Source organism: Coturnix japonica, chromosome 12, assembly GCF_001577835.2.
Source record: "Coturnix japonica isolate 7356 chromosome 12, Coturnix japonica 2.1, whole genome shotgun sequence".
NCBI lineage: Eukaryota > Metazoa > Chordata > Aves > Galliformes > Phasianidae > Coturnix > Coturnix japonica.
Window position 1 is genome coordinate 16,779,030 of NC_029527.1, and position 24,429 is coordinate 16,803,458.

At 47.1% G+C, this 24,429-nt stretch overlaps 3 protein-coding genes and 1 non-coding gene across 6 annotated transcripts; 1 reads left to right on the forward strand and 3 right to left on the reverse strand.

Annotated features, from left to right (window-relative positions):
- Nucleotides 1–891: 891 nt before the first annotated feature.
- On the reverse strand, nt 892–6,417 carry SEC13 (SEC13 homolog, nuclear pore and COPII coat complex component). Of its 3 annotated transcripts, XM_015875130.2 has the most exons (9): nt 6,282–6,417; nt 6,020–6,064; nt 5,164–5,279; nt 4,655–4,806; nt 3,659–3,792; nt 2,818–2,951; nt 2,472–2,592; nt 2,126–2,272; nt 892–1,704 (listed from the first exon to the last, which is right to left on the reverse strand). In XM_015875130.2, the coding sequence occupies exons 1-9, from the start codon at nt 6,282–6,284 to the stop codon at nt 1,594–1,596; spliced, it is 963 nt and encodes a 320-aa protein (XP_015730616.1). In that variant the 5' UTR covers nt 6,285–6,417; the 3' UTR covers nt 892–1,593. The 3 variants fall into 3 exon arrangements, with proteins under 3 accessions (XP_015730616.1, XP_015730618.1, XP_015730617.1); XM_015875132.1 differs by lacking the exons at nt 6,020–6,064; nt 6,282–6,417 and adding an exon at nt 5,912–6,019; XM_015875131.1 differs by lacking the exons at nt 6,020–6,064; nt 6,282–6,417 and adding an exon at nt 5,912–6,013 and having other exon boundaries at nt 5,164–5,327.
- Nucleotides 6,418–6,852: 435 nt separating this feature from the next.
- On the forward strand, nt 6,853–22,048 carry LOC107319865 (cullin-associated NEDD8-dissociated protein 1-like). Its single transcript, XM_015875136.2, has 15 exons — nt 6,853–7,012; nt 8,870–9,013; nt 9,849–10,003; nt 10,422–10,545; nt 11,190–11,446; nt 11,980–12,085; nt 12,835–12,983; nt 14,666–14,958; nt 15,607–15,748; nt 16,863–18,371; nt 18,702–18,797; nt 19,471–19,640; nt 19,746–19,910; nt 20,360–20,467; nt 20,667–22,048. The coding sequence occupies exons 1-15, from the start codon at nt 6,945–6,947 to the stop codon at nt 20,892–20,894; spliced, it is 3,714 nt and encodes a 1,237-aa protein (XP_015730622.1). The 5' UTR covers nt 6,853–6,944; the 3' UTR covers nt 20,895–22,048.
- Nucleotides 22,049–22,375: 327 nt separating this feature from the next.
- RPL32 (ribosomal protein L32) lies at nt 22,376–24,327 on the reverse strand. Its single transcript, XM_015875135.1, has 4 exons — nt 24,048–24,327; nt 23,375–23,475; nt 22,919–23,100; nt 22,376–22,552 (listed from the first exon to the last, which is right to left on the reverse strand). The coding sequence occupies exons 2-4, from the start codon at nt 23,468–23,470 to the stop codon at nt 22,423–22,425; spliced, it is 408 nt and encodes a 135-aa protein (XP_015730621.1). The 5' UTR covers nt 23,471–23,475; nt 24,048–24,327; the 3' UTR covers nt 22,376–22,422.
- Nucleotides 23,543–23,681, reverse strand: LOC116654032. The gene has a single exon (XR_004308855.1). It is a non-coding gene; the product is annotated as a small nucleolar RNA SNORA7 (small nucleolar RNA).
- Nucleotides 24,328–24,429: the final 102 nt, after the last annotated feature.

The following is a 24,429-nucleotide window of genomic DNA, read 5'->3' on the forward strand; positions in this document are numbered from 1 at the left end:
CTTGTTTTATTTTTCTGCTGTGGCATTAACATCATTCCTTCTAAAAACTAGTGCCTGTAATGGCTATTTTTTTGAAAGTCCTGAGCCCTTCCACTGTTATCTGGTGTGCTGTAACAGAAAAGAAGTGGAACTGTATTCCTGGCCTACAGTAACAGCCGTGTCTCGTGTTTGCCCCTAAGTGTGCTTCCTCTTGTCTACGTTCTCTCCTGGGTTCTGTTCTATCAAATTTTGTTCTTTGCTGAAGGACTGAAAACAAAGATGTGTCCTAGAAACATCATTTCTGTTACTTTGAAAATGAAATAATGCACCTTGAAGATGTCAGTGAATAGTTGCAGCGATGTCTGGGGCTCTAGAAAGCATCCTGTGAGGATATTCTTCAAACCCTCAGGAACAGAAGGAACGAAGTGGGAACATACAGTAAAGGATGACAAATTTACACCTGTTACTTGTGTTCTAGCTAGACTTGAATGATGCGGCTGATCTGTGGGATTTCTTCTGTGCTACAGCTCACAAATCTTCAGTGGTAGGATTGAGGGTCGTAGGGCAGCTGAGAACAAATGCCCTCTGCAACAGAGCTATGTTAAGAAGTTCTGGTAGAATTAGATCACCATCTTGACTTTTGTCTGAGAGCCTGCTGGTAGAGAACACCAAGGAGCACAAAGAAAGTAGGCAGTGGATAATAATAAGAACCACTGGAGAGCTTCTGGGTCCTAACAGAAGTCCCCTGCATTGTCATGGTATACTGTGGACTCTGGCTAGACTTGGCACTTATTAGCCCTTACGAAGCTAAATACCATACATGAGAGCCACACTAAGGCATCTGTCAAGGTAGACTACAGAAAACCCCAATAAGGCCCCCTGTGAAAGATTTCCAAATACAGCACACCAGACTTTAACCAATAAGACTTTATTTTATTGTCTAAACAAAAACCTGAGGTACAGTATAGAATTGTGGCTAAAAAAAAAAAGTCTTCAAATTGTATTTTCATTTGTTGATGTTCTTTAAATAAACAAGTTTGAGATTAGCGTAAAGCAAAATAGATATGCATTCTGCTACTCTTTTTCATCTTTGGGAATGCACTGAGATTTTCATGTATCTGAGCATATTACTTTCAGGGAAACCCACACACCATTTCAGTACTACCAGAACACTGGCTACTGCTGACTCCACCAGCCTGCTCCATCACTTGAAGTAGTTTTGGCCTTTGAGTGGCCAGATGGGTTACACAGATGGTTTCACACACGAGCACTTTCATTGCCTGCCTCCTCCTGTTCCTGCTCAAGTGCTTGAAGTGTATCCAATTAAATCTAACTCCTAAACTAGAAGGCAGGTTACAGTTTTTACTGTGTTAGGGAGTAGCACAAGGCACAATACTTTGCTCCTCTCTTCATCTTTAATTTAAGGGAATGTCAAGTAAGGCTGATTTTCTACACAATGTAGCCCCCCAGTATTGTTTAAGATTGCTCATAGAATTGGCTAATTATTTCCCATGTTCACGTCCAGCTTGGATAAAACCAGTTCTCATCTGATTCAAGAAACATTGCAAATCAGGTATAGCCATCACTTCCAGCAGCTGGACTGGTCAGTCCTCATCACTGCTCATTCTGCTGCCCTTCTGTAATGGCAGACACTCCTCCTTGGCCCTTGTTGACATCGCTGATGCATGCCCACAACCCATCTACTGACTCCTTCCACAGCGTGACCTCAAAAACAGAGCAGGAAAAGATGTTAAGTCTTACACATTCTCAGTTTCTCATTTTCTTTGTAATGATTGCATCACTAAGATGGTAATGGTCTATAAGTATAGCAGTGTGTCAGAGTTCTTTCAAGCATCAAATTATTTATTGCTGTTTGCTAAATCATTATCCAGCAATAAAGGGAGTAAGAATTAATTCCAATGGTAATATCCTTACAAAATAAAATTAAGCCTACATTTCCAATCAGGACTAAGAATGCAGTGCATGTAGTTTGCCAGAGGTTGGAGTCTTCCTCCCCTTTAGGTAAATAAATAAATAACCACAAAAAAACACCACTGCATCAAAGGGAAGTCTTTAAAAGTCTTAACTCAAAACAACAAAAGTGAAAATATGACATGCAAGAGCAAACTGAGGCTGCAGTACTCACTTTATTGTCTCCTCCAGACACTGCGAGTATATTTGCAGTAATGGACCAACTCACATGCCAAACAACATCATTGAACTTGTGCAGCAATTTTGGTGACCATGAATTTCCAGAGGCATCATCACACGTCCAGATAAACACTCTGCCATCCTATAACAACAAACAGAATTGGCTACCATGAGTTAGTAATACAAAAACCAAGCTTGTCTGCATTGCCAATGATGACTGCACTTACACAGGCATGAACTCTAAATGTGTCTATTTGCATATTCACTGTACATGACGGTCTTTTTCCTTTCTATAGCCAAAAGCAAGGCGTAAGTACAGCTCACTCCTACCTAAGTCTCACCTGTGAACAGCTAGCAATAGTACTTGTTGGCAAGCCTATGGATGGAGCCCAGGCTACATCTCGGACCCAGTCACTGTGTGCCTCCAGCTTCTGCTCTTCTTTCCACTGACCATCTTCTTCTCTGAAAACATATTTACACAGATAAGATTAAGCAGATCTCACACGAATTGCTATGAGAGTTTCTAAGACATTAAGTTGTTTCTATTTTTAAAGTGCTTTTCTAAAATAGTAAAAGATAGTTAAAGATGAAAGCATATAGATGCCTGAAGTATAATTCAAGGTGCTAATACAGACATTCAGAAACCATAAAGAATGAAGTTCTTAAGCCTGGTAAGAGAGCACTTACTTCCAGATCTTGACAAGGTTGTCACAACCACCAGATGCAAATCTTTTGATATAGTTTGGTTTCTGACCAGACGGTTGCTCTATGAGGCTGCCTGGTACAACAGCAGGAGCCCAGCTAACTGCATTACATCCGATCTATGCAAGGAAAAAATAAGGTCATTACTAAAAGCTGTGGAGGGAGCAAAGGACATCTATGCTGGATGGATAAGAACTCCAAACATTGTTCTATTCTTGACTGGACATTTATTCAGGAAGTGTTATGTAGCCAAGTAACTGTCTTACAGGCAAATATCATTTTGGAAATGTATACAGTGGAGATAGATTAAAAAAAAAAAAAGCAGAGGTGCAAGATGTATGCTGTTGCTAAGAGTGAGGAATGCAGAAAGAATCTGTGTGCCCACAGCTCCGTTTTCTTTTAATGCAAGCCACCATCATTATCTGCTTAGATGGCTGTCAAGTTTTGTTTAAACAAGAAGTCCCACTGCTGTGGGAAAACCACGAGTTTTTCCCTGCAGTTTTTCCAGCTTCTTGTTGAAGTTTACTCACAGCCAGGTTGTACGAGGTATTCTGAGTATCAAAGCCATTTCCCACTATGTCACTTCCAGCACTGTGTTTAACAGTCATGATCAGATGTACTATCAGTGCTCTTTAATGGCTTTCACCTCTTATTTTCTACTTCACTTCACTTACTATAAAACATACTTTCTTACTTTAGATTTATTTAAAACAAGTTATTTTTCGGTTTTGGAGAACAATTCACAATATTTAATTGTATTTCAGTATTTATTTAGTCTGCACACTCTGAAGCATCAGCTCAATCCTCATCCATGGCTCCAACTTACAGTGTGTGCGTTGCTGATCTTTTTCACCTCCCACTGCCCATCACCAGTGTAGCTCAGTAATGAAATGGCGCCATCAGAGCTCCCACAGGCCAAGATCAGTCCATAGTCATGTGGTGCCCAGCAGACAGAATTCACTGTGAGGGATGAGACAGACTGGGTTACAACACAGTGCTAAAACTGCTTAACCCAATCACTGACTAGTACCAGTGAATGGTCACTAAAAGCGAGCAGCTTTGCAAGCTAAGAAGAGTCTTTGCATTCCTGAATTTCAGCAGACAATTACCACAGTTTATCGTATGATGGAAAACTGCCTCTAGTTGTAGCAGACCACCAGAACAGCACTTTCAGTGAGATAAAATCCTCTTGACTGTCCTGTGCAACAGCGAAGAGGTATCAGTGATTCTAGAACAAAGACTGACAAGCTGGAACAGCATTTAAAGTCCAGATCAGTAGCAAAACCAAGGTATGCATCCATTATACACTCATTTTTAACACTGGCTTAGTCTCAGGAGCATGGACCAAGAGTATATTCTAGTTGATTCCTTTGAGAATAAAGAACAATACTGAACAGCAAAGCAGCATTTCTTTCTATGGGCTTTGGCATGCTGAACACTTCAGAAATATTTCAGCTTTGCTTATAGGAGGACTGATCATCTCAACAAAACACTTTCAACTGGAAAACCAAACACAGCATACTAAAATTCCACTTTTTCCTTTCCTCCTTAGTGGATACATACAACACTATTTCAAGACTTCAGTATCCTACAACCTTATTTATCCAAAGCTGATTTACTTGTCCTGTGAAAATGCTGTATGTACCAAGACAGCTGGTTCTCCAGCAGGATGCTGTTCTGCAGATGTCCTTCCTGCGCAGAACAGACTTAGTGTCTTCTTTCCATTAACTTATCACAATCTGATGGAAGATTTCTGCCTAAACAATGACGGATTTATTCCAGTCCAAACCCCATTGCAGTCCCAGCTCCACACACCACAAACCTGAGGAATCGTGTCCTGTGTACTCGTAGGTCTTTTCCCAAGTGCCATTTTCTTCCTTCCAGATAATAACCTTCCTGTCATAGGAGCAGGAAGCCAAGATGTTTCCATACATAGGATGAGCCCAGGCAACCTGCCATACTGGACCTTCATGCCTGCAAGAAACAACATTATCTGGAAGAGCTGATAGAGATGCATTCTGGTTGTGGCTGTTTAAGCCATCACATCACAAACCATTGTTCTGTACATCACTAATACAATGATATAAAGAATATGAGTAAAATCAAGATGAAAAATAGGGCACGACTGCCAGATAAAGCCATTACCATTGAACACAACTCCAAATATTTATCCTTGGATTAAGACTCTGAGTTCAATTCTATAGAATTATTTAGAACAACACGCCACAAAGAACCACCCTGGAGAATTTACCACGCATCCTATGTCACTGAAAGGCTAAACAACAAAAAATTAAAGACTTGCAAAGAACGTCATCTTTTCAGACAATTTACCCTCTCAGGTCTGCAATGAGGATTTGCCCTCCGTTCCGAACATCAAAGATTTTCACAGATCTGTCTGAAGAGCAGGTCGCCAGCCGAGTGCCATAGTAATCCATCTGCGCATCGTGCTGCAAGGCAACGCACAAGGTGCTGTTGGCCCGTGTGAGTTCTGCTTTCTAAATCACATCATTACATTTCAGAAGTAGCTCTAAGAGCTGCAAACAGGTCACTGAGTGGCAGCAGGACAGGGCGAGGGGAACAGGTCTTAAATAACCCAGACAAACCACACCAGTCATTCATTTCCCCACCTGCCATTTTCTGACTGTTACGTGCGCAGTGTGCGGGTTTAGAGTGGGGCTGCACAGCACCCTCAGGACAGGAGCTTGGTGTCACTGAGCGCAAAGCCTTGACCAAGTTACATACTTACTGTGTAAGTTCAGTGTAACTGCACTAACAGCTTTTATTGGGCTTGAAACATCAGCATTTATCAGCACTCCTTGCTTTCATAAGCTGCTTTGTAACCCCTCCTCCTATGCCTGCACAGCTGCTCCCAGAAACACCAGCATCAAGGAGAGCAGAGCTGTCCACCCACACTCTGTGCCATTCAGCACACGTCTTTGTTCCATAGAAACAACCCTGGGCACGGAAACTGTGAGCGTTAAACTTTTCCTCCTTCCCATTTTCCCGCTCCCCATTATGATTATGATTATAGCACTATCAGAACTGCAGTCAGGATTCGGTATTTCACGTCCCACGTCACCTTTCCGTGCAGATACTCGCGTTCTGCCCTCTGACCGCCAACTAACGAACACGCAGCAGTCCCGGTCCAACCCATTGGGCTGAAGGCAGCAGCACGGCACACACTTACTATCATGTCCTCGTGAGAGGTGTCCACGGTGTTTATCACGGAGACCTGCGGAGGGAGGGTTGTGGTCAGGGAGCAGCGCTCGGCTACGGGCACACACACACACGGGCCGCTGCGGAGAGCGGAGCGCCTCTCCCGGTCCCGCAGGCCGCGGTGCTGCCTCCGCCACCTTCTTCCGCCGCCCCCCGCTCTACCCCGAGACACCTCCCCGCCCCGCGGAGCTGGGCCCGGGCTCGGCCCCGCTGCCCTCCCCGGTTCTACCCACCATAGCGGCGGCTGCGGGCCGTGCAGCGGCGGCAGCGATGGATCCGCAGGCGGCCGAGCGGCTCGGACGTGGCACGAAGGTCCGCCGCACAAACAGCCCCGCCGCGACGCCTCCCGCGCAGGAGGTTCCGCCCGCACCCAGTTCCGGCCGGCGCCGTGCGCAGGATGGGGGAAGGCGGCGCTGTCCCGTGCAGATGCTCTCCGTTGTCCCGTGCTGATGCTCTCTCCGTTGTCCCGTGCTGATGCTCTCTCCGTTGTCCCGTGCTGATGCTCTCCGTTGTCCCGTGCTGATGTTCTCCTCTGTCCCGTGCTGATGCTCTCCGTTGTCCCGTGCTGATGCTCTCTCCGTTGTCCCGTGCTGATGCTCTCTCTCCGTTCCGCTCCGTTCCTCGCGGTGCGGCAGTTCTCGTGTCCGGCGGTCGCTGTCAGCCGCCGCTCGGTGCGATTCTCCGGTAGCTGCCTTCGCTCTGTCCGCCGCCGCCTCGCTCCGCCGGCAGGGGCCGCCCGAGGCCCGACGCCGCCGCCCGGCTCCGGCTGCGTCCCGTCCAGGCGGCTGCCCCGCAGCCCGTCCCGCCGCCGTGGGGGCGGCCCCGCGGGGACTGCGCGGCCCCGCCGCCCTCCGCCATCTTCCTGCGGGCGCCCGGCGCCGTGCCGCCCCGCCGCTATGGCCAGCGTGTCGTACCACATCTCCAGCCTGCTGGAGAAGATGACCTCCACCGACAAGGACTTCAGGTGCGGGACGGAGCTCCTGGTTTCCCCTGGGCGGGCCGTCCCCGCCGCCCGGTAGCCGTGGCCCGACGCCGGGCTATGGCCGCACGCGGGGAGCTGTCAGACGTGCTGCGGGACCGCGGGACTGGGGGGGTAGGGCGAGAGGGGCCGCTTTGTCTCATTCTGGATGTCAGTAGAGAAAGAAAGAACTCCGTAGGTGCGGGACGGGCGGCTCGGCGCCCCGGCTGTGCGGCGGGTGCGTTCGGTCCGTTACGGCCGACACCTGTGACAGCTGTTACCGGCAGCCCAGAGGTGCCGCCCTGCCCGTTACCCGCCTCATGCAGCCCGCAGCAGCAGCAGCAGCAGCAGCCCCAGCCCCAGCCCCAGCCCCAGCCCCGTGCTCCGCTCATCCCGCCGGCCGGTGGCCATACTTGGTCATGCTCGTGCTGTGCAGGCAGCGCTGGTGCAGCTCGGGGCCCCTCCGGATCAGAAGTGCCGCGGTTCTGAGTTTTGGGTTTTGCGTGTGTTTCTGGTCAGCCTGATGCCGCCGCTGCCCTCGTGCCGCCCTGGGGAAGGTTCGCGTGTGGGAGACAGCCCCGAACCCCGGAGGGGCATTTCTTCCTTAATGCTGAATGACTTACAGCAGAGCCGGATTTAACATGGAGGTGTCGTCCGATGAGGGGGGAGCTCCTCCTCGGCTCCTTTCGGACACCCGTCCCTGTCCGAGGAGCACATTACAGCAGTTAAGATGTGGTATCTGTACGTGCATTGCTGAGAGCCTCGGGCTCCTGTACATTTTCTGCCCTTAGGAGAACAGGGTTACAGAATTTCTCATTGTGCGTTTTGACGTTGTGCCTGTAGGAAATTACACTGGCTAAAAGTCAGAGGTGTTGTTTTTCTCCTAAGCTGGGATGAGAAGTACTTGCTTGGTTTTGCTCATGGGAGAGAAATGTTGTGCCATATACTGTCTTAGGTTGTAAATAAAATGCGAATGAATTTGATTGGTGGTGGATATGGAATAAAGAGCAGAGGAGTGTTCCTTAATAAAGGGATACTGTAGCATCAGAAAGAGGATGTGGAACACTCAGGGCTGGCAGTGTGAGAGCAGCAGTAGATGTCTGTACTTTTCTTTAGAACAGAAAAAAAAGCTCTGCGAGAGGTGTGAGCGAGGAAACAGGGCAGGTTACAGCCAACACAGCTGCCAGGACCTGTACCAGCCCCAGGGAGCAGGAGGGTGTGAGAAGGAGGGAGGTTGAGCTGAGCAGTGCAGCTCTAAATATAAGTGGGGAATTTTTATGGTAGAGATCTTTTTATAAGGTATAAAGGAACTTTTTTAAGGTACAGAAGAAGTTTAAAGGTCTGGTATGGAGCCATGACTTGATTTTCCATTTTTGAGCTTGATAGACTTTCTCAGTGTGTGGGACTGTGCTGTCATTGCCAGCGATGTCAGAAGGAACACAGCCAGCTGCATTCTCACACCCCATGCTTGGTTTCCTAAGTCTGACAGTTGGTGAAAAACCACTCCTGTTTTTTCTACCGTACTCAGCCGTGCTCATTTGGGCACTGAGAGAAAATGCACAACAGGTCCCACAGTGCCTGTTTCAGTTGTAGCATAACCCATCCCTGTCAAGTATGTTTAGAAGAGAATCTCTATTTCTTGTTTTCGTAGACTTTTTAGCCAAAGCCTTTTCACCAGCTGCCTTGCTCTAAGTTTTCTTCTTGCCAAAAAGTATCAGTTCTATGTACCGTCTTTTTCATTAGAGTGTAAAGTATTGTACGTTACTTTGAAAATCTGTTTTTGTACAAAGAGTGATTGTCAAGAGAAGGAGATGCATTTGTGTCTGTGTATCAGCCAGTCCACCACTGCTACATTTCTTTCAGATTTATGGCCACCAATGACCTGATGATGGAACTACAAAAAGATTCTATAAAACTGGATGAAGACAGTGAGAAGAAAGTCGTGAAGATGCTTTTGAAATTGCTGGAAGACAAAAATGGGGAGGTACAGAACCTCGCTGTCAAATGGTAAGAGCCGTGTCAGAAATTACCGTGTTTGTTGGCAATAACAAAGTGGTCACAGACTCCACTGGGTGTTGCAATGGAGGCTGCTTCTGCTGCATTGGCACCCTGCTCCAGCCTCCCCTCCTGGGAGCTTTCCCTCACCTGCTGCACACGAGTTTCTTTTCCTGTTGGGAACCCTCACCCTCATCCAGGCAGGGTGAGCATGCAGATGCCTTTGTTCAAGCAGTAGGTGATTTCAGAAGTAACTGAGTTCTTACCAAGCTGTGAGGCAGAATGCCTGAGATTTCAGTTCTTTAGAGAGAAGCTCAGTTTAAAGTTCTGGGACATCAAGCTCTTCTCCTTTAGAAAGGCTTGAAATCTGGTGCAGAATTTCCCAGTGGCCTTGTCACTGTTACATATGGTATTAAGCTGATGACATGTATATTGCTGATATACAATTACTGCTTTATGTTTTTAAACTATTTAGCTTGTAATGGGTGCGAATTAAAATAAATAATTGCAAACAAATGCTGTCAAACACATCTTGCACAATTTTAAATACAAACACACAAGCAGTAAACGTAGGTTTTAAAAAGTTTTGATAATGGTAATAATAATATTAGTAATAACAATAAAAAGTGCGGAGTGAAGAGAGCAGACTTCTCATAGCAGTTCTGAGACTTGGCTCAAGAGGAGGCTCTCACACACGTGGCAGAGGACAATAGATAGTTAATAGCGTATAAAAATCATTTGGCATTTGTTCTAGGAAGTCAGTTTCTTACGGATGATTTTGTTTCAAAACATGACTTGGGAAAGCAGTCCTCTTTGTGTTCATTCTTATTTGGTTCTCCTTCTGCAGCCTCGGCCCATTGGTGAGCAAAGTGAAGGAGTATCAAGTGGAGACCATTGTAGATACACTATGCACAAACATGTTGTCAGACAAGGAACAGCTGCGGGACATCTCCAGCATTGGACTGAAAACAGTTATCTCTGAGTTGCCGCCAGCTTCTACAGGTAAAATGTTTGTCCCTGTCTGATAGATTGAGGCAGAAGGGAATCATAGCCTTTGGGAAGCAAGAAAATGGGTTGGTTAGAGTCTGAACAGTATAAATATTCACCAGCTGGGGGACAAGAAATGAAGGGAGGAGGAAAGATGGTTCAAGCTGAAATACTGCTATGGGTGGAGATGAGATTACATGAAATCTCTTGAGCTGGTTAATGGGAGGATACTTATACCTGAAACTGTATCTGAGTTCTTAGGGAAATCCGCTCCTGCAGCTGGATGCACCTTGCTGCTGGTGATGTCTGTCCTTCATCTCAAACAAAAGCTGACTGACTGTCGCTCTTCTCATCTCTTCCTGTGGTGAATTCTTATTTTTAATGTAGGATTGAGACCTCCTTTTAAGTGATAGGGAAGATCTCTGTCTTGCAGGTTCCACAATGACAGCAAATGTATGCAAAAAGATCACAGCCCAGCTGACAGGAGCTATTGGCAAGCAGGAGGATGTATCTGTGCAGCTGGAGGCTCTTGACATCCTGTCAGATATGTTGAGCAGGTAACAAAGGATTTCCTTTGGCATCTGGGTACAGCAAGGGGCTGCGCTGTGTGTGTTTGCTTTTGATTTCTGCATTTCCCTAATCTTACTATGTGGGCTTAAAACTGAAGGATTTGGGTTGGCTGCCATTGGGGGATATCTCAGCAGAGCAGATTGCCCAGCAGGGGTGACGGGCTGCACGCTGAGCCCTTCTGTGCTGGGTAATAGCGGTAACAGTAGTGATGGATCCCACAGAGGCTCTGTTTAAAATAAATAAATAAAGGCAAGGGAGAGCAAAGCAGGGAAGTTTATTTTAGCCCTCTGATCTGATTGCACATGCATTTTTTTTCCTGGCTGCCTCTTTCTCTTGTTACATAAGTCAGAGTGACAGTGTCATATGTCAGCTGCATGCAGGAAATTATTGACGAAACCCCAGGTCATCTAGAAGGACACAATCAAATCAAATTACTGCATAATGAAGACAAAAAACCTCTCCTTATGTTGTGTAGTGCAAGCCAGCGTTCAAACCCAGGATTCCAAAACCACCCATTTGCTCTCCCTTCCCCTTCATGGCTGAAGAGTTTGTACATTTTTTTGCTGGCACAGGAGCTTTTCCTCTGACAGCAATGCTGACTTTCAAATTCTGTTTATTCTGTTGGTTGCAGGCTGGGGGGAACACTCTACTCTTTCCATTCTTCCATCCTGAACTGTCTCCTTCCTCAGCTAACAAGCCCCAGGTTGGCAGTACGTAAAAGAGCCATCATTGCTTTGGGTCATCTCGTCCTGACTTGCAGTGGGAACATCTTCTCAGAGCTCACAGAGCATCTTATTGCTGAGCTGAAGAAGAATGAGTCTACCTCAACTACCAGGACATACATTCAGTGTATTGCTGGCATCAGTAGGCAGGCTGGGCACCGCATAGGTAGGACAAGTGGTTTGAAATGATGCTGGAAACAGGCATGCATTTTAAAACAGCTCTCAGTGGTAAAATAAGTTCATTTGGTCTGTTCTTGATGTGTTAGTGGGTTGTGCTTTGGGATTCTCTCTGTGGTCCTGATTTGGCATTGATCTACACTTGGGAGGAGACACCAAATGAACTCTCTGGCTGCTGTTCTGTAGCGCATTTCATCTTCAGATGTTCATCACTACCCTAGTCCCCTGTGCCTCTGTGAACGATGGCAACAGATTCACCTCATTTTAAATAAGAGGAGAAATGTAGGAGAGCATGTTTGAAAGATCTGCCAGAACTGACGTTCAGTCCTGTAAGACTTGTACGCATAGCTCTTTCTATGACCAAAGTGCCAGAGTCATCTAGTGAAAATCCCACAGTGCTGCTTGTTGGTGGGCAGCTGGGTCCTTGCCTAAGGGATCTCAGTGCGTAATGCTGTGCCAGGCACATGAAGGAAGTAGCAGGCAGCTGAGATTGTTTACCACTGCTTACTTTGTCTTTTCCAGGAGAACATCTGGAGAAGATAATTCCTCTGATTGTTCGGTACTGTAATGTGGATGATGATGAGTTGAGAGAGTACTGCTTTCAGGCATTCGAGTCTTTTGTGAGAAGGTGTGTGCCCGTGAACAACTGCTATCCTTTGCATTGATGTCCTTCTGGTGTAAATATTTACGGTGTCCTGGGTTGAGTATCTTCCTACACGCATTCCTGCTGGGAAAGATAACTCACAAATAACATTTCTTCTTCAGATGCAGATTTGGGCATGATTTATGAGATGTTTTATTTTAACATATAAGAGTTTATTTTCTGCATTGGTTTTGCAGAACTAGGAGTTTTTCTTGTCTTTGGAGGATACCTCAAGAAGAGGGTTCCTGGTGCTTGGAGGGAGTGGGAGGCAAGAAAGTGGGGTCATATAGAGGAGCTGCTGTGCTGCAGATGTTGGTAGGGTCTATGGGGCAGGAGCTGCTGTGGGGCAGATGTAGGGCATATCTATGGGGAGGAGCTGCTGTGGTGCAGCTTTCCTGATGTTTGGTCAGAAGTTCAGGGCTTGCCTTGGGGAAGCAGCCCTGCAAAGCTGCTGAGTTTTTCTCCCATGGAGAGCAGACCGAAACAGGTGCTCACAGCTAGGATTTTTGGGTTTTGTTTTATTTTCTCCCTTATAGAAACCAGTGCATCTTCCCCAGGAGGATATGGCATTGCTTAGTGCACAGTAGGAGAAGGATTATTGTATTAGCAAAATGCTTAAATGGTCTGGGAAGCATTTTGGGATCCTTTTTGGATGGATTGTGTTAGTTGAATATTTAAAATTATTATTCATTTTATTAACTTTTAACTCTTAGAATTTTTGTTTGTCATGATAGGTGCCAAAAAGAAATTGACCCTCACATCCCAAATGTGATGAGTCTATGTTTGAAGTACATCACCTTTGACCCCAACTACAACTATGACAATGAGGAGGAAGAAGAGGAAGAAAGGATGGAAACTGAAAATGGGGAGGATGAAGAGCAAGGTGCGTGCTTGTGAGGATGACTGTGCTCAGCAGAACACTGGTTTATGTTTCTCCCCTCCCTGCTCTCTCACCCTCTGGGTTGTTACTTTTCAGATCTGTCTCAAGACAGTCAGTGCTCTTGAATTAGTTATTTTAATTTAGCAATGGTAATAACAAGTACCTGAGATCTCTGCCTGCTTTAGGCAACAGAGAGAACACTGAATCTAGTACTCTGAGCTATCAGAGAGCTAGGTGGAGGAAGCATTGCCTTTCATGTCCCTGCTGACTTAGTAGTAATGTCTTAGAGTATGTATAGCGAGCAGCCAAGCATGACGCTTGGAAATCCTGAGGAGCAATAGCTCTGACATCTTGACTGTTGGAAGCACTTCCTTGAGCTCTCAGAAGTGCCAGTGCTACTTGCAGCCTGCCAGGCAGACCTCAGACTCTGGCTCCCAGCAGCTCATCTGATGTGTGTGGGTTGTTAGTTGAGGGGAGGTGTCATTTTTGAGCTTTCTGAAGTCTGAGCTTCCACCGGTGATACTAAGCATTTAAATCAGCTGTAACCCAGATTCCTGTTTCTCCTGATAATTTAGCTCTAGTAGATTCAAACATATGTAAGTTAGACATCTCCTTACTGGGATCCTAACAAAATGATGTTTGTTGAAAAGAAAGATGTTATGAGGAGTTCTAAAAACTGCAGTTACCTTACTTACCGTACTGCATCTGCTGGGGTGCTGCACAGAATTATTTTTGGACTAAATGATCTCTGGAGGTTTCTTCCAGCCCCTATAATTCTGTGATTCTATGAACTGCTGCTCCGAATGAAAAGCTGCCATTTCAGTATCAGGGTTTCAGTTCAACCTAACTCAGCCCACAGATGTTGTAGCCACACCATTGTTATAAGGTAGCTATTTTTTACTGCTTTGTAGCAGGAAGAAGCAATGCTACAGTCCTGAAGCCTTGAAAGTGCCACCGTTAGAAACATCTCAGTCACCAATGAAAGCAATCTGATACTGTCTTAAGAGGCATCTTCTGTTTGCTTTTTGAATCTGTTTAGCTTGAGGTGCATATTGAGCCTTGGTCAGATAGCAGGTGTATGTTTAAAGCCTTTTAGCTATAGAAAGCATTTTGTAATGTCTCTATTTATAGCTGCATGAAGTGTGGCAGCAAAGAGCAAAGCTAGAACAGGTTCCCTGAAAGGAGGGCATGTTTGTTTACTTTCATGCTAATCAGAATGAGATCTCAGCAGGCTTCCTGGAGAGTATGTTAGTTGTTCTGCCAGTAGCATTGTAAATTGTTTGCTATTTTGTGCTATTCAGGGATTGCTAAGTCAAATATTTACATATTTCTGCCTTTAAAATCAGAGAGCCTCATTCTTTCTTCAAAACAAAAACCTTGCTGCATAAGCTGACGTGGCTTCCCCGGTAAGTGGAGTAATATTAAGGTTTGTTCTGTCAGCTCTGATTTGAAACAGAAGAATCTGAACTCACATCAGCACAGAGCAGCCCTGAGTCACACTGTTGTCTCTGGTGACATCTGTAGGGACAGGCTATTCTGGATAATTTCGTGTTCCCACATATGTGTGAGTTACTGGCACCTGTTTGTTTAGTCAGCCAGAGAGGGAAACTCTGAGGCATCAGTTGATCGTCTACTTCTGATTTGTACCTGACAGTGCACCTTGTTTTCCCTTGTCTTCCTTCCAGAAAGTGATGATGAATACAGTGATGATGATGATATCAGTTGGAAAGTCCGCAGGGCTGCAGCAAAGTGCCTGGAGGCCATTGTCAGCAGCAGACATGATCTCCTTCACGACTTCTACAAAACCCTTTCTCCAGTTTTGATAAGCAGATTTAAGGAGAGAGAGGAGAATGTTAAAGCTGACATCTTTAGTGCATATATCTCCTTGCTGAAGCAAACACTGCCCATCCAGAGCTGGCTGCACACTTCAGATGACTCCAGCAAAGATGATGTTTCCCTGACAATGCTTCAGAACCAGGTGTGTGAGGAGATGGTGCGCTGGATGATGGCAGAAAGCAATAAAGAGAAGTAGATAGTGTGCCAGTGATGAATGTGCCTAATAGTCAAGCTTGAGAACAGAGCTAGCTGAAGGAGCCCTTGGGCAGACACCAGAGGATATCAGATCCCAAGGATTAACAGGTCACCCTTTCTTTTCAGTTCATCCTTTTTACTGTTCCTAGGAGCGAGAGCTGAGGCAGAGCAAGAGCACTCAGTTGTATGCAGTTGTCCCCCTTGGTCAGCCTCTGACTTGTTTTTAGGCTGTACAAGACACACTGGCCTTTGGCTAAAATGATTCTGTTGCATTTCTTAAAGCTTCTGTGTTAGGAGGTAACACCAACATCAGAAAAGTTCGCTAGGGATTCTGTTTTTAGAATATGGAAGAATAAAGTTCCCTCCAGCTCATCAGTTAGTGTATTCTTTTCTTCATGTGTACTGTCTTGTAATCTTTTTCTAGTCTTGTTCTCTAATGAACAATTCCACTGTTGATTGCTGAATCCTGAGTTTTCTTGCAGTGCTTGTTAGTGCTCTGGCTCAGCTGAACAAGCTGCTTTGGTAACATAGCTCTGTGCCCTGGAAGCTGGGGTGACTGATGTGTTTCTTTCTGGTTTGTTTTTTCACATTGCAGGTTCCCAACATTGTCAAGGCCTTGCACAAGCAGCTCAAGGACAAGAGCATCAAGTCCAGACAGGGTTGTTTCAGCCTCCTGACAGAGCTGGCCAATGTTCTTCCCGGTTGCCTGGCAGAGCACATCCCTGCACTAGTGCCTGGTAAAGCTTGTCCACAGTCTGTGGGTTGGCTCTGTTAGTTGATATAACAACACGTGTTCAAGTTTTACTCCTGTGTATTGTCTTTCTTCAGCTTCAAGGCATAAATGTCAAGTTCTTTTCCACGTTGATGCATTAAGCAGTTCTCAGATTAGTCATTGGTTCTGTCTCCCACTGACAGCCAGGATAAGAATACCAGCTTCATTCCCACAGTCCCTGGAGGAGCTGTCTTTAGGAGGACATGTTCTAGCTTCCTTTGAAAAGTAGCTAGAATTAGCTAAGCCTGCTGAGATCAGTAACAAGTGACTTTTTCTTTTATAAAACATAGTGGTATTAATGAATATATTCACATTTACCAATAAATTTATGTGCTCCTTCATGTTTTTCACAGAGCTTTCCTTGCCTGTAAGTTCATGAAGTATCCCAGACTGCTGAAAGTCTTGTAGTACTGAGGGTCTGCTTTGGCTTTTGGAGAGACTATGTAGTAAATATATAAAATGTCTCTTGTGCTTGTTCCTGTGCCCAATCCACGTATGTCTTTCTTAGGAATCAGTGGGTTGCAAAAGCTTGTAAATAGAAAGCCAAGCACAGCTTCAGAGATAGCAAACAGTGCTGTGTTTCTGTTTAAGTCAGAAAATGGGTTTGGAAGCATGTGACATCTAGGCAGGAAGTCAGTCTATTAATGATTCACAGTTATGTTGCTGGCAATAATCACAGAAGCCATAAGACTTCCCACAAAAGAATAAAGGAAAAACTCAGAAGGGGACATTACAGCTGCGTGGTGTGCCTGCTGAGCCTAATCTTAACACTATCAGTCTTATTTGTATTTTGATAACAGTCCCTCCTTATCTCAGCCCAGGTTATTTTTCTTATTAAATTTTAAGAAGTTTTTGTAGCCAGCTGTCCACGACTGTGTCTGAATTGCTTCTTCCCTGAAAGCAGAAAGACTGCCAAGATAATAGTTCTTTAGTATAGTGAATATATATTGAGTAGGGAGAGGAAAGGAAACAGATTCAGATTGTGCCCATTTTCTGAGGGTGGCTTTGGTGGCTTTTTTTCCCCAATAAAGATCACCAGCTGAAATAAGACAGCACTCATTCTTGTCTCTTCTGCACAGGTATTGTTTTCTCCTTGGCTGATAAATCCAACTCCTCCAACATGAGAATTGATGCGCTGTCCTTTCTTCATGTCCTTCTTTGCAACCACCAGCCAGAGGCATTTCATCCTCATATCAAAAGCCTGTTACCTCCTGTTGTGGCCTGTATAGGAGACCCCTTCTATAAGATCACTTCAGAAGCTCTGCTGGTCGCACAGCAGCTTGTGAAGGTTATGAGGCCTTTGGACAAACCTTGCACTTTTGATGCCAAGCTGTACGTGAAGGACCTTTTTCCCAGTACTCTGAAACGATTGAAGGCAGCTGACATTGACCAGGAGGTAAAAGAGCGTGCTATCTCATGTATGGGACAAATCATTTACAGTCTGGGAGACCATTTAAGCACTGATCTGCAGCTAACATTGAAGATATTTCTGGAGAGGCTCAGAAATGAAATCACCCGATTGACAGCAGTTAAAGCATTAACATTCATTGCCAGTTCTCCACTTAAAATAGACTTACGACCTATCCTAGGGGAAGGTTTCCCCATTCTAGCTTCCTTCTTGAGAAAGAATCAACGTGCCTTGAAACTGAGCACTCTGGCTGCTCTAGATATTCTGGTGAAGAACTACAGTGACAGCCTTAAGCCTGCCATGATAGAGTCTGTTCTTACAGAGCTCCCTGCTTTAATCAGTGAGAATGACATGCACGTTTCCCAGGTGGCCATCACCTTCCTTACCACTTTAGCTAAGGTTTATCCGTCCTGCATCTCTAAGATCACCGGTTCAGTTCTTGCTGAAATCTTTCAGCTTGTCCACTCACCTTTGCTTCAAGGAGGGGCTCTGAACGCTATCATTGACTTCTTCCAGGCTCTGGTTCTGATAAAGGCAGCCACTGTGGGCTACTCAGAGCTGATGAAGCAGCTGACCGCACCTGTTTACTCCTCAGGTGCATCTGGGGCATCAGCAGTGTTACACAAACAGGCGTATTACTCTGCTGCAAAGTGCGTGGCTGCCCTTTCCTCAGCCTGCCCCAAAGAAGCCCCTGGGACAGTGAACCAGTTTATCCAGGATGTAAAAAGCCCCAAATGCGGCTCTGCTGTAAAGGTTCTGGCCTTCCTTTCGCTGGCAGAGATGGGGCGCACCACAAACCTTGTGAGTGCTCAGAAGGAACTCAAAACTGTCATCCTGGAAGCATTCGCTTCCCCCAGTGAAGAGGTGAAATCAGCTGCTTCATATGCATTGGGGAACATCAGCGTTGGAAATCTTAAGGAGTACCTTCCCTTCATGCTGAAAGAGATTGAAAGCCAGCCCAAGAGACAGTACCTCCTACTGCACTCCTTAAAAGAAGTCATCAGCTCTTCCCCAGCTGACAGCCTCAAGCCTTACGTGGAGGATATTTGGGCTCTGCTTTTTAAACACTGTGAGTGCTCAGAAGAAGGGACGCGCAATGTGGTGGCTGAGTGCTTGGGGAAGCTGACTCTGGTGAATCCCTCTGAGCTGCTGCCTCGGCTGAAAAAGCAGCTGTCATCAGGTAACGATATGAAACGCAGCGCTGAGATGGAGCCATGCTTTGTTTTGCTGGAAGGTCCACTTGTAAACCACTAGTGGGTACCACAGGGAGGAAGGCAGTCTGGGGAGGTGAGAAGGAGAGACAAGGGATCTCTGTGAGGGGTTCAAAGGAGTACTGCATTGCGTGGGCTGAACACAAACATTGTGCTGGGAGAGGTTGTTCAGTCAAATCCTGAGTCTGCTCTTCAGTGTATGTCTGCCGGAACTGAAAGCTGAATAGATGCTACAAAGTCAAAGTGATGATTTTGTCTCTTGATCTGTCACTGTTTTCTTCTTCCCATCTTTGTCATAGGCTCTCCACACGCCCGCAGTACAGTGGTGACTGCAGTCAAATTCACAATTGCAGACCATCCTCTACCTATTGATGCTCTCCTGAAAGGCTGCATAGGTAAGCTAGTAAAAGTCACAGGGTGAGCCAGGAACAGCTGCTGGCTTTCAGTAACAGCTCAGGGGTTTTTCACACCTGTGTGAACCTCATCTAATCCAATTATTTTTCTGCTGTGTTTCTCTCCTTTTGACTCCTCAGGAGGAGCACTGTCACACTGGGTGCTTGCTAAATGTGATACTCTGCTCTTGGGCATATTCCATTGGTGATAGAGACTTGTAGGAAGCATAAACTCCCTCTTTCATACTTAGGATTCAAGTGCTATGCAGACAGGATCTTGTGAAACACAAGCTAAATTAAAATGGCCTTATACCTTTTAGGGAGCCTCTATCTCGGATCTGTTGTATGGAAGTAGGCCTTCTGTTACAGAGGAGTCTTACTGAAGCAAAGTAGATCTGAACAAGGAAAAAGAACATCCTTGAATACTGAACCAGCTGATGTGACTTTAAGGGAGGGTCTGTGGTAGCTAGAATCCTGTTGTTTATGCCTGCAAATGCAAAATGTCACAGTTCTTCTATTTAGCATCTCTAATGTTTGTTAGACCATGCCCCTGGAGTTATTTTGCCATTAACTATATCCAAGTTACATCAAAAATACACTGTAGTGTTCTTACGTCAGTTACAATTGCTTTGTGGTGGACTTGTAAAACACTGCCTGGTGTGTTTTCAACCCACAGGGAGCTTCTTAAAAACCCTTCAGGATTCAGACCTGAATGTTCGACGTGTGGCTTTAGCCATGTTTAATTCTGCTGCTCACAACAAGCCTTCTTTAATCCGGGACTTGCTAAATGCAGTTCTCCCCAGCTTATATAATGAAACAAAGGTCAGAAGAGAACTCATCCGAGAGGTATGTCATTAGTTTGTCCTGTGTGCGATACGGCAGCAGCTCCGAGTGTGTGAGGCTGTCACGCTGTCTGCTGGGAGGTTACAGCTGTTTTTCCTCTTGTTTAAGGTAGAAATGGGGCCATTCAAACACACTGTGGATGATGGCCTTGATGTGAGGAAAGCTGCTTTTGAATGCATGTACACACTGCTGGAAAGCTGTCTCGACCGACTGGATATCTATGAGTACCTAAACCACGTGGAGGATGGACTGAAGGATCACTATGATATTCAGGTGGGCGGGTGCTTTGCCAAAACTGCTGTAGGACAAGAGAAATAACAGTTGTTATTCAGCTCTGAGGGAGCCAGGGTACATCTCATAGCTTAGTAGGAGCACTAGTTCCTTTTCATTCTGTTCAATCTACCTCCACTTAGAGGAGTACAGCAGTGGCACAATTGTTGGGGTGAACGTGACCTTTCTCTCAAAAGCTGAGCACCCACAGACACCTGGGAGCAGGACACCTGGGACCTGAGTCCAGCTGGGCACCTGTTGTACGTTGGCTGCTAGCAGGTGCATTTCTAGTTAAGACTCTTAATAAAACCCCTTACAGAAGTGCAAAGAAAACCACTGTGGTACAGGTACTATGATGAGCACACAGCTTTCTGCAGACAGGATCCATGCTGGAGCCAGGGATCTGAAGGGTGTAGCAAAGCAGCACATTTTCTCTTTCCTCCTTTGTGTAGATGCTGACTTTCATCATACTGGCTCGGCTGTCTACACTTTGTCCTAATGCAGTTCTGCAGAGGCTGGAGCGACTAATTGAACCGCTCCGGGCAACCTGCTCCACAAAGGTGAGATCAGAGTGGGACGTGCTGGGGGTGTGTTCTGCCACCTGTGCCCTCAGCCCTGTTACTACTTCTGAGCAACCTGCTCCCCAAGTTCCTCTGATTAGAAATGATCTGATCACTCCTGTGTCTGCTGATGTGGTCGCTGTTGGGCCAGCATCATCTTTTCTTAATCCCAACTGAAGATTCTGCTTTGGATTTTTAGGTAAAAGCTGGTTCAGTGAAACAGGAGTTTGAAAAGCAGGATGAATTGAAGCGATCAGCAATGAGAACAGTAGCTGCTCTCCTGACCATCCCTGAAGTGGAGAAGAGTCCGGCCATGGCTGAATTCTCTTCTCAAATCAGATCCAGCCCTGAAATGGCATCGCTTTTTGAAAGCATCCAGAAAGACGCTGCTTCTCTGCCCACTTCAGAATCAATGGACATGAGCTAAGGCTCTGCCCTGCGCTCCATCGCCTGCCTCACCATGCACGAACCAACGGATGTCACAGGTGGGGCTGAGTGAGGCCGTCAGCGAGCTGCTCTGGTGCAGCAGCTGCTTGGCAGTCAGTGGGTGCCAGCAGTAGCTGCTTCTGCGGGCACCTGTGGGCACTGGGGATCTTGCTGCATTTTAATGTGATATTGAGATCAAGGAAAGCATGGCTCCTGTGCAGGGAGGAGAGTAGATATGTATGTGAAGTTTCAGCAAGCTTTTACAGGGTATGTCAATCAATTTAGCATGATGCCATGGTAAATGGAAACCGCTTCCTGCAGTTATTTCCCTACTGAAGTACAAATAGTTTAAAAGTTTGGGTATTTTTTAACCACTGCACATGCACTTTTTACTCCAAATTGCCTGAATGTATTTGCATAGTTTCACTAAATAACATGGCTAAAAGCTGCGTGTTTAATACTGATGTACACTGTAAGCATAGGACCTTTGTCAGGAAGAGGAAGGAGCAAAGCTGCACGAACTGCAGCTGGATTGTTCTTCCATCTGCGCAGGGCTGCGTTAACACAGTGTGGTAGTTGGGTATTTCCACAGTGTTTTAGCAATACCTTTTTTCTACTTTTTCATGCAGAGTACCTCCATAGGCTGCCTTCCAAAGGACACTGCGGGGCTGTAGTGCAATACAAATAATTTACTAAGCTTTTCTCTGCATTAAGCAGAGGCCTCTTTTTCCCCCTTGGGGCAGATCAGTGTTTGTATTGAGTGACCACAGCACAGCACCCATCTGCTCCAAATTGTGGTCATTCAATTACACAGCAGCACAAACTTGGAGGGAAGCTCATATTGAGTGCACCAGAATAACAGCTGGGTCTCAGTAACCAGAGCTGCTGAAATATACAGCCCAGTGCCTTCTGCCATTTGAAGACCTCTAAAGCAGATGTTTTGTTCTGATACTGCTTTGCAGAGGGGGAGAAAAGCCTTAAGAGAAAATGTAACAGCAAATTAGAGAATACATAGAACACTTCTTCCAGACATGCAGTTCTAATAATATTTCATTTCTTGTTTTTGACAGCAGTTGATATAATATTTATAGTGCGGTGTTAAGGAATATCCACCCTGTTTGAGTGGTAACTTAAAATAAAAAATGTACCTACGGAGCTGTGTTTATTCTTGAATTCATCACTTATCACAGCAATATGACATCGCTAACACTACCAGGAGCCCACAGGACAAGGGAAAACCTGCTTGCACAACCTTTCTTTAGCCTCCACTAACATGTCAGTTCCCTGCCCTGCAACATGCTCAGAAATATGGGATGGCTCCAGGCCCCCAGAAGCACAGATACCTGGAAGGAAGCAAATATCCAGATAAGAGCAAGAGATGCACTAAGTGCACTGCTGCAATCCCACTGTCAGCACGAGTTGTGGGTGCAAAGTGGAGTCACAGTGCTGTGTGCCAAGCCCTCAGAAAAAGGCCGATCCTGATCAGTTTGTTTTTACACTTTATTAAACACACCCCAGACGTAGCAGCCTTATTCATTTTCCTCACTGCGCAGTCTGGCGTTTGGATTGGTGATCTTGATGGCGAGCTGAGCTGCTCTCTCCACAATGACCTTCCGGTTCTTGGAAGACACGTTGTGAGCGATCTCTGCACAATAAGACCTGCAGGGAACAGAACACAGTTTAAGCTCACCTCAATCCAATGTGCAGCAGCAGTGCAGGGAGGCCGTCCTGTCGATGGGAGTTTTAACAGACACAAAGAGCCACTGACAGAGGTTTGACAGCCTTGAGCTCTTCATACACCTTCCAGCACTGCCACTGCCACCCTGAGCAGCACCATGGTGCTGAGTAAAGCAGGACAGCACCTGTGTTCCATGAAGATGCACACGTCCCAGGCATCCTACCTGCATTCTCCTGCCCCCAGCACCTCTATGGAATGGACAGCACAGCAGCACACAGCCACAGCACTGACTGCAGAACTGCAGCAACAACTCAGGGCAAGGATGAGGAATAAACCTGGAGACTTACTTGTTGCTCATCATGAGCACCTCCAGCTCTTTGACATTGTGGACCAGAAACTTCCTGAATCCCGTGGGCAGCATGTGCTTTGTCTTCTTGTTGCTCCCATAACCAATGTTGGGCATCAGGATCTGGCCCTTGAACCTCCTGCGAACTCTGTTATCGATACCTCTCGGTTTCCGCCAGTTGCGCTGTAGAAACATGGGAAGCATTTGTTACTCAGTTACAAACAGACATCAATACAAGCACAGCCGCACCAAGAATGGCCAAAACCAACCTGCAAAAAGGTTCATGGTGCCACACTGCTGTACCACGACCCACGGGGCTCATGGCTGCACTGCTACAGCCCAGCCCATGGCTGCAATACCCGGCCTTTATGCTCCAATTCGCTGCCAGCCCCCGGGGCACTCATAAACCGGACTTCCCCAAAAGCGCTGCTATAACGAAGTGTCCTTAACTTTTTACCTTGATCTTGACATAGCGATCAGACTGATGGCGGATGAACTTCTTGGTCCTCTTCTTAACGATTTTAGGCTTCACGAGAGGCCGCAGGGCAGGCATGGCGGCTGCGGGAAACGGAGCGGGCTGAGAAAAGGCATCGGGCACAGCGGCAGCGCGTCACTGTACCACAAGGGCTGTAGCAGGGCTATCTTCCGCCCCCCGGCCACTGCCGGAGCCAGGGAGGGAATGGGTGTTCCCTGCAGTCGCTCTCCCTCCCGTGTCCGAAGCTGGCAGAGCACCGCGCGCTCCCCAGATGCGATCCTGGGAGGTGACCCGCCCTCAGCTCCCGGCCCGTACACCGAGCTCGGGACCGTCCCGGTTGCGGAGCAGCCCCAGGGCGGGCGGAGCCGGAGCGTCCCGAGGGCCGGCACGAGCCGAGCGCCCAACCAGCTCCAGCTCCAGCTCCAGCTCCAGCTCCAGCTCCAGCTCCAGCTCCAGCTCCGGTCCCGCCGGCGCGGCCGCAGCCCGGCACCCCCCGCCCCGCCTGTGGGCCGCGCGGCCTGAGGCCAAGCCCGGCGTTCTCCGCCCCGCCGCGGCTCCGTGCCGCAGGAAGCCCCGCGCCCGGCACAGCGCAGAGGGATCCCGGGGCGGGCCCTCCCGGGGCGGATGGCGGCGGATGGCGGCGGATCGCACTCACCGGCTGCGCGATGGCGGCACCGACCGGCACGGCCCGCAGAGAGAGGGAGGGGCGCCGCGCGCGGGGCCTTATGGGACACCTGGGCGGTCCCGACAGGTCAGCGCGGTGCGCTGTGTGCACGGAGCGAGCGGCGGGACGGAGCGGCCGGTCCCGGTGGGGTCACACTGAGCCCTGAGCAGCAGCAACGAGGGACGGGAGCGGGAGGGCGGCTCGGGAGAACGGATGGGCGCTTCCTTCACGGTCCGCTCTGCGCGTTCACTACGAAGCTGACAGGACCTGCCCGGCGCCGCTCCCAGCAGGAAGCTTCGTCCGGGGCACAGCGCCCCCTGGCGGCACAGCACGGGCAGGAGGACCCAGAGCGGCGGGACGGCACGCGGTGCGA

What these genes read in the sequence shown, in the direction of transcription:
- SEC13 (XM_015875131.1), bottom strand. Translation starts at nt 5,986, where the DNA reads ATGGGTTGGACCGGGACTGCTGCGTGTTCGTTAGTTGGCGGTCAGAGG. An exon ending in AGATCAGCAACGCACACACT is followed by an intron (nt 2,952 to 3,658) that starts GTAAGTTGGAGC and finishes TTCCTTGCATAG; the next exon opens with ATCGGATGTAATGCAGTTAG. An exon ending in AACCTTGTCAAGATCTGGAA is followed by an intron (nt 2,593 to 2,817) that starts GTAAGTGCTCTC and finishes ATATGTTTTCAG; the next exon opens with AGAAGAAGATGGTCAGTGGA.
- LOC107319865 (XM_015875136.2), top strand. Translation starts at nt 6,945, where the DNA reads ATGGCCAGCGTGTCGTACCACATCTCCAGCCTGCTGGAGAAGATGACC. An exon ending in TCTCCTGAAAGGCTGCATAG is followed by an intron (nt 18,798 to 19,470) that starts GTAAGCTAGTAA and finishes TTCAACCCACAG; the next exon opens with GGAGCTTCTTAAAAACCCTT. An exon ending in GAAGAGAACTCATCCGAGAG is followed by an intron (nt 19,641 to 19,745) that starts GTATGTCATTAG and finishes CTCTTGTTTAAG; the next exon opens with GTAGAAATGGGGCCATTCAA.
- RPL32 (XM_015875135.1), bottom strand. Translation starts at nt 23,470, where the DNA reads ATGCCTGCCCTGCGGCCTCTCGTGAAGCCTAAAATCGTTAAGAAGAGG. An exon ending in ATCGCTATGTCAAGATCAAG is followed by an intron (nt 23,101 to 23,374) that starts GTAAAAAGTTAA and finishes ATGTTTCTACAG; the next exon opens with CGCAACTGGCGGAAACCGAG. An exon ending in GTGCTCATGATGAGCAACAA is followed by an intron (nt 22,553 to 22,918) that starts GTAAGTCTCCAG and finishes TGTTCCCTGCAG; the next exon opens with GTCTTATTGTGCAGAGATCG.